General features: G+C 36.4%; 1 protein-coding gene across 1 annotated transcript in view; it reads left to right on the top strand.

Moving 5' to 3' along the window:
• MSH3 (mutS homolog 3) overlaps window positions 1-8,578 on the top strand; it is a gene marked incomplete at its 5' end in the record, with an annotated part of 72,632 nt that overhangs the window by 61,844 nt on the left and 2,210 nt on the right. Inside the window, 2 exons of the mRNA XM_009578697.1 lie at window positions 5,701-5,887; window positions 6,097-6,226. Coding sequence (XP_009576992.1) covers window positions 5,701-5,887; window positions 6,097-6,226 — 317 coding nt within the window. The remainder of the gene's footprint in view (window positions 1-5,700; window positions 5,888-6,096; window positions 6,227-8,578) is intronic.

Genomic DNA, 8,578 nt, shown 5'->3' with positions numbered 1-8,578 from the left:
AAAGAGTGTTTTCTGCAAAAAATAAAAGGATACAAAACAGTTGTTATGAGATCTTTTTTAAAAAGTATTAACTATACAATATTCATTAAAAACATGTTGTAGAGAACAGTCCCATGCAAGAAAAGGGATAAACTGTAAGGCAAGATGCCATCTAATCCTTTCTGTCTGTAAACTAGTTATTTTAATTTAAATAACTCCTGTTCAAATATGTGATCTTTGAAATGACATTTTGAAGGGTTTTGTGTGAGAGGGAGTGAGTGGAACTGTAAAGTCACATTACGAATTTATTTTGTGTTTTTCTCAGTGTTCTCTTTGAATCACAGAAGGAGTGTCTTTGTTGGTGGTGTTTAGAGCGCGGTATTCTACACCTTACATTTAAGATATTCTCAGAGAAAAGAGTAATTTTCTTTTAATGTTAATTGTTCTTGATGAATAAATAATTTGACTATGAGTACATTCTGAGATGAAGTCTGGCTTCAATTCTGATCCCTGGGAAGACAAACCATAGCTGGAAACCTGAATGCCTTCTCTTGAAAACCGCAAAGGCAGTGTGTAGACACTCTATACTAATTAGGTTTATTTTTCTGTAACAGGCACTAGGTTTCATTTTTCCAGTAAGTATTTTAAATGAAATTTTAAAGTCAAGTGCATGTTTCTAAAATCAAGGTGAAAAATCTTATATTTCATTTAATTTTTGTTCAGCATTAAGTATTTTATAAACTAGGAATTAATAAACAGCATTGGGATGTTGACAACTGTATGAAAATAAGGCTTTAGGGAATGGTTTTGCGGTCTTGTTTTCCAGGATTCGTTCGGTGCTACGTAGTTGCTTTTTGTTACTACTGGGAGCTCTTGGGCTGCTTGGTCATTGTCACCAATGTGAGGGATTCGTAGTAATACAAAAGAATAATAAAATCCATGAGGTCCACACAGTGCTCTTAGTTTTTTAACTGAACCAACTAATAGCATGTTGGATAACTTCTTTTGAAAGATAGCATGGAAAAAGCTGTAACTAGAAGCTTCTGGATTTCAGATTCATTTTTCTGCTTGGGAAATTCATTTTTTTCACTGCCTTCTGTCATACTAGGGCAAGTTCTGTTTTAACCTACATGTCATCGCTTTCACCCCTGGACTGCTAGCATAGGGCAGCTGCAGTTCTCTGAGGGCATCTCTGCTCCACTCCAAAACAATGTCTTGCATTATTCTATTGTTTTATGCCACTGTTAGTCATCAAGTCTGCAAGTCTATCCCCTTCTCCGGACACTTTGCTTTTTGAGAGCAGTAATAACAGACCTCAATTTAAATTTCCTCTTCCATACAAATTTTTCGTGGATGGCTATCAAAGCCCTTAGACGTGTCTAGCTGATGAAAAGCTTGAAAGTACCAGACTTTGAGGTAATTTTCAGGGCCACACAGTTTAGCAATATGAGTTCATGCCTGTTGAGAGGACGTTTAAATGGATACTGACTACATAAAAATTCTTGACATGCAAGGAAAAAAGTTATGCTGTTTAGTTCTAGTGCTTTCTGAGTGGTATCATAGCTTGTATGATTAAAAAAACTCCCAACATTTATAGAGCCTCATAGGAAAAAAAAATCATAGGATAACTTCCCAGGATGATGAGCACTTGAATTGGAAAAGGTCAGTACTGCGTGTGTGTATTGACTCAGGAGAGCAGGTTAAAAAAGCAGCATTTGAATGCTGCTACTGCAGAATGAGGAAATATGTATCTGTTTCTTTAAGGGGTCACATATAGGTTGAGCATGTAGTGCTAGCTGGTTTACATAAAGCTAGCTACTGCTGCATATCATCTAACTTATCCTCAAAAAATTAATTTATGAAAACATTGCCTCCCTGTTGTTTTTTCTGAGGTTATAGACAGGAATCTTTACTACTTGAAACCTAGCACTGGAAAGAGATAATGCCTCCTCTTTTTTTTTTTTTTCTTTACATAATAAATGTGTTGAACATTATAAGATGAAGAGCTTTTAATTTTATGAAATTTGGTTGGCTGTCAAAGAGGCATTATAACAAGTGGTTTCAGCCAAATTGCATTTGCTGAGGAGTGATGGATCTCTTGCCAGCACTAAAGAGGCACTCTTCACACTGGATGTCTGCACACTCCTCGTGGGCAGAACGCACTAATCTTTCTGAACGTAGACATTGGAAATTCCATAGCAGAATTGGAAGTTTTCGTATTAACTGTGTCACTACTTCCAGCGGCTGGTATTTTAACAAATAGAGGAGTAGAGCTGGTGAAGTTGGGTGACATTGTTCTTGCTCTAATGGTTTGCTTTTGTGACTGCCTTATTCTGTTGTAACCTTTTTTCACAGGCGTGCGCTTTTTTTTGGCTTTTTTTTTTTCCTGTTAAATTAGGAGAGGGAAGAAAATAAAATTTGGGTAGTGCATAACATGTCTGCATCACTCATACCTCTTCACATATTTCACTGTATCGTCATATACCGTAGTGATGAATGCAGCATTAAAATGTAATCAAATAGTTACTTCTGTGTACATATAAAAGTTAGAAAAATATCTGATCCTGTTGTAGGCAGCTTTCCAGAGAAAGTAAGTCTTGGAGACTTTATTAAGACCATATGTAAAAACAAAAAAAAAGCAAACAAAAAAACCATGGTTTAAGTGCTTAAGGCTAAGATGATTATCTGTAACAGTTCTTTTAGCATTTTTACCCTAACAATTCATAGGAATGGCATCCCAGGTATTACCTATAGAGTAGCTGCTAACAATGGTAAATCATCTAGATTCTATTCAGTATTATAGGAAAAAGTTTAATGTTTTGATGTATAAAGCCATTTAGGAGGCAAGCTACATTAAAATGTAAATTCAAAGCAACTGAATCTTGTAGAAGTTTAGTGGGATTTATTACAGCTGTTTTAAACTTGAAGAAAAAGAATTGTTTAAGCAATGGATGTTTTAACTCAAAAACTTTATTGTGTCAGGAATCATACACCATACAGTTAGGGAGCAGTGCCTTGCTGCATATTAACTGTTCATTTTATAAATGCAATCATCCATATTAAAATAGTTTTTCTTACTTGTTTCTGGAATAATATTGCTTACCATGTAAGTTTAAAAAACAAGTATGATTCTTCTAGTGTCAAGGACAGAGGCAGAAAGAACAATTTTACCCATTTTAAAAGGATGACATTTAAGAGTTTTTATGTCATTTAAAAATACATCTTTTTTTTTAATCTGTAGATAGGCCTGAGTAGGATTTGAATGTTTTAAGACACTGAAAAGAAAGGCTTCTTTTGCAGCTGTTGTTAACGACAAGAGAAAGATAATACTCATTTCTGTTTGTATCTTGAGCATTTAGTGAGGAAGTTCTGAAAATTATTTTGGTGAATGCAAATTAGATACAAAATGACTAAATGATTTTGAGGACTCTATGGAAATGATGCAGTCCAAGAGAAAAATAGAAATGAGAACTCTCTGTAATCATCATAGGTGCAGAACAGACAGCCTGTTAGATGCTGTCTCTGTAATGAAAAGCCAAATAAAAATGATAAAATAATAATACTAATAATCCTGCGGTCGGAAACTAAAGTTAAAGTTGCCCGTAATGGAGCCAGAGATCGTTCAGACATAAAAAGTATTTGTCACTCTGGTGAACTTATATGTAGTTAATAATGTTAAAAATAGATCTAATTTATATTGTTCTCTGTAGATCTGTGCAATATTGTGATAAAGGGGGATTGTTTGATTTTACAGTAGTACATGATGGCTGAACCAAACTAGGAAAGGGGTTGGGGGGTGTTGGGGGCACTGTGAGAAATTGAGTAATATTTTCGTAGTTCTTAACCCATCGTTGGAAAGGATTACAGCAGTAAGTAGCTTAATAAAATGTTAATTTCACAATGACTCAATATCCTGAATAACATATTTAATTCAGTGAAATTAATGTAAAGTTTAATTAGATTATGTGCAAAATCACCTTTCTTCCAGGGTATGTGGGAGTATACCTGCTGTGTGTGTATGTAAGCACATACTCAATGAAATAAAAACACTCAGTTTGCTCATTGTATCATAATGCCCATCTCCAACCAAAATAAGTTTATTTATAATTGAAGATTTGCGCATTGTGAACTTATGCATGCCACCATGCCAAATTTCCAGGACAGGAACCAGAGAAGATATAGAAATTATAGTTGTACTGGGTCCAGCCTGCTAGTTTTTGGTATTGGTAGCCAATTACTCTTGGCAATCATAACATCCTCATAAAATGATGAGTATCTTGCTATGCTTCTGTAGGCAACAGAAGCAATTATATTAGAGAGAGATGCAGCAAAAGACTGAGAGAAAAAAAGCTGTATTGGGATTCTCTTTAAAGGTTTTGATTGGCTTTAAATACTGTTGTGGCCAGCTGTTATATTTGAAAAAGTAATATGCTAAGCTCATGAGTTGGTTTTCCTTAAATCAATGTGGCTTGTGTGTAACTAGATTATTGGGTAATGAGAGTGAATAAATCCATTTTGACAGCCCTATTCAATGGCTTGCTAGTGATAACCTATCTCAGAAGTGATATTGCAATGTGATTTATGTAATTGAAAAGCATATATGGAAAAAGGAAATATTCTTTCTTCCGGGTAAAAAGCATATTAATTGAATAGGTAAGGAAAGCTGCAGAAGACAAAAACAGGGTGAATTACCAACAGGTTTCTGCGATGAAAACTGCAATTTCACAATTTGAAATAGAATTTGAGGATTGAAGGTTGCATGAATCTGAAAGACTTGTATGAAACATGAAGGAATTTGTGTGCGTGTGTGCGCGTGTGTATGTGTGTGGAGCAGAGGAGAAGCTCACCTGTGTGGAGACCGGTAAGTTCAAGGGCAGTTGTGTAAAAGGATGAGGAGAGAAGTCTTTCTCTTAAAATCATGTTTAAGCATGCTAGTAAGATTGTGCAATTAGGGGAAATAATCATTATTTTGTTACTGCCTGAAGGAACTACTGTTGCATCTGGATGCACAAATACCTGGTCACATGAGTGTCCATTCTATCTCTACATGGAAATTCTAATATCTGATATTTTCAGGTGTTGTTAGCATTTAAAAAACATACAAATTGGATGTTTGAACTAAAACAAAAAAAAAAATTCATTTTCACAGCTACCTTTGCTGGAATCTTCTAGTGAGCTGACTAGTCTGAATTCCCAGGGTCGTTTTTAAGGGAAGAGCAGGCTGCCTTGTACAGTTTGTCAAGATGGAGGAATCGCATACTAAGAAACCCCTTGTCTACTTCCCCTTTTCCCCCAATTCGTGTAGTTGACACGGGATGCTGACATTTCTGTCTATGGATTTACCTTGGGACTAGGTTACTGATGGCCCAGAAAAATTCTCTGCTGTCTCTACTGTCTAACCTCCGCCAGGTGCCCATAGGGTCTGTATACCCTGTTCTCTTGGGGAATGCATGCAAGCCCTTATTTAATGGTACATAAGGAGTTCCCTGTGGACTTCTCAATCTTTTAGAGTACCCTCACATCTGCACCATGTGCTGTTGTTGCTTTTTCTCCTAAGCAATAGGTTGTTCTGAGAGGTGAATGTTTTGCCTGAGTTTTTCTCTTCTGCTTGGAGCAGCAACAAGAGATTTGTAACAAAATGGTTTCATTATCGTGGGGTTTTTTTCAGCGTTATCTGGCATTTATTTGAACTTAATAAATTGATTTTGTGTACCAATGCAGAATGGGTGCAGCAGACAACATTTACAAAGGCCAAAGTACCTTTATGGAAGAACTGACAGATACTGCTGAGATAATAAGAAAAGCAACTTCAAGATCCCTAGTAATTTTGGATGAATTGGGAAGAGGAACTAGTACACACGATGGAATCGCTATTGCTTATGCTACACTTGAACATTTTATTAGAGATGTAAGTGGTCAATCTGACACATGCTTTTGAATGCTTTTTCAGCTGTGCTATGATAGGCTGACTTTGATACGGTGTATATTTCCTTGTAGAAATGTGGCATGTCTAAACTCAGAGCATAAGGGGTATGAATAAAGGATACCAGTGCTATGCTGCTGTGCTTAAAAAAATTTAAAGCCAAACCTTCTCACGTGTCTATTTCATTGTTGTAGGTGGAGTCGCTGACACTGTTTGTCACTCACTATCCCTCAGTTTGTGAGCTAGAGAAGGTGTATCCGGAAAAAGTTGGTAATTACCACATGGCTTTCTTGGTGAATGAGGAGGAAGGTGCTGAACAAAAAGGTACAGTATAAATCCATCTGACATTTGGCACTATAGGTATAGGCAGAAATTGTAAAATTGTTACGGTGATTTAAACCTCAATATGAAGGTGATACATCCAAACTCACTAGATTACCAGCCTATACACACATTTTGCGGGGCTTGAAAATTGAACAACCATTTCTCTTTCACACTTAATATAAGGATGATTGAGCTAGGTCAGATAAAAGGTTCACCCAGCCCAGTATCCAGCTTCTCACAGTAGCCAAATACAAAGGATTAGGGAGGAGGGGTTAGGGATCAAACATATGGCAACTCTTTCTCTAAAAGATCTCATTGTCTGCAAACATTTGCTATTTGAGGTGCTTCAGGAGGTAGATGTGTTTTCTGGTTTTTAGTATCTTCAATGGATTTCATTTCAACTACATTGTCTATGTATCCTGAGTATCCTTGTGTACTTCTAGCATCTTCATCCTACTGTGTCAAGGAGCTCCAAAATTTAACACTGCATTCTGTGAAAGCCACCTCCTCTTGTTTGTTTTGAAACTCTTTTGAAACAATATGTAGCTTCATTTGATGGTCCCAGTTCTTGAATTAGAAGAGGCAGAGAAATAATCTCTGTTCATCCTCTATATGCCATGCCTTGTTTTGTAGATCGCGTATCATAATCGCATTCAGTTCTGTTCTTACCAGGCAGAAGAGTTACAGCATTTCTTCTTGTCACTGTTGCTTTGTATTAGTATTTTCAGTAAAGTTCGTCAGCTTACTGCTTAGTCCTTTTTCTTGTTTGATAATGAGTTCTCTCTAACTGCAGTGATGATCACTTTTCATGGTGAGAACTGACTGTTACCATCTGTTTCCTATCTTTTAACCAATTATTTACAGAGGCAAAGGCTTGCCTTTTAGATTACTACTGCTTAGTTTTCAGAAGAACATTTGATGCAGGACTCTTGTCAAAAGCCTTTTGAAAATCCACATAGGGTTTAACCACTGGATCTCTTACTCACATGGCTTCCAAACTTACAACAGATTTGTGATGTAGGATTTCCCTCCATACAAACTGCTTTAATTTTTTTTTTTCTTGATGTATCAGGTTTAATCAGGTGCTTGACAGTTCTGCTCTCTTTCTGGTTTTCCTACTTTGCATAGTAATGGCCTGTTCCCTGAATCATTCCTAGAATTTTTTTAAGAATTTACATGGTATTTGCCATTAACCTTCCCCCTAATTCATTCTTAATACTGTACTATCTGCTTACATTGTAAACTAATCAGGGCAGGGCGCTTCAGTATTTGCCACTAAATAATGTGTTTAAATAAACAATCTATCATTTTTTAAATTATTTTTGGAGACTTAGTTTAAAAATTTAGGGTTTGGCTGGAGGGAGACTTCAGCTTTTGTATTCTGTTTAATATTAGAAACAGGGATCCCTGAAATACATGTTAACTTTGAGCACAAGTAGTTCAAAGTAATGTTGTGTGTAGGTGAGCACTACCTAGGCATGCTGATGTTCCCATTTAAGAGCATCACTCTCCTGAGCATCAGCATGTCCTTTTCTCACAGAGTTCATTAATTGAACTGTTGATCTCTGATACTCTCAGAGATGTTACCAACATTCAGTGCTTACTATTCCTTAGGTATTGTGTCCATGAAACCCTATACTTTATGTTTTACTGTGCTGCTTCAGGATTTCTACTTTCAATGTTTGTTGACATGAACCTTCAGGCCACATGTAGTCTTCACTCTTTTGCTACAGAAAGCACAATAGGTGTAGTACCACAGCCTGTGAGCAACAACACATCTGCGTTTCTTACTCTGCTTGTATCTTTAGCTCCTGTTTTCTTAACATTTTAATTGTTTTATTTAAGGTGAATTTTGTGGCATGTTTTTTTCCAATCTTTGGCTTGGATCACTCAGATCAAATCAGCTTGAGTCATCAGCATTTATGGAAATCTCTATTGTTTCCAAAAACCTGCTTTTTTAAGACAGAGAATGAATGTCAGTGAAGAACACTGTAGTTTTGCTGCTCTTTACACAAGGCCTGGATTGTGTAGAGCTGCCAGCAAGGATATCTAAAGAGGAAGAGGAAGGAGTCATCAGATTTATAATGATGGCTCTTGTGTTTCCATCTTATTGACATGCAATAGAAAAAATCACTAGCAGAAGATCCACCATCTTAACCTTTGGTTTTTCCTAAGCATTTTCTATGGCTCCTAGCCTCCTGGTAGGCAGCAAACTTTTTGTTGTGCTGTAGTTACGGACTTCTTGTCTGTGGGATTACTGACACTTCTGTTATTCTGTCATTGCTTAGCAGATGTGAGATGGAATATCCCAGTTACAGCATAACTAATCAATTTGACATTCAAGATTCTAAA

The sequence above is a fragment of the Fulmarus glacialis genome, unplaced genomic scaffold, assembly GCF_000690835.1.
Source record: "Fulmarus glacialis isolate BGI_N327 unplaced genomic scaffold, ASM69083v1 scaffold5745, whole genome shotgun sequence".
Classification (NCBI taxonomy): domain Eukaryota; kingdom Metazoa; phylum Chordata; class Aves; order Procellariiformes; family Procellariidae; genus Fulmarus; species Fulmarus glacialis.
The sequence above is the reverse complement of the archived record's forward strand: the minus strand, read 5'-3'. Positions and strand labels throughout refer to the sequence as shown.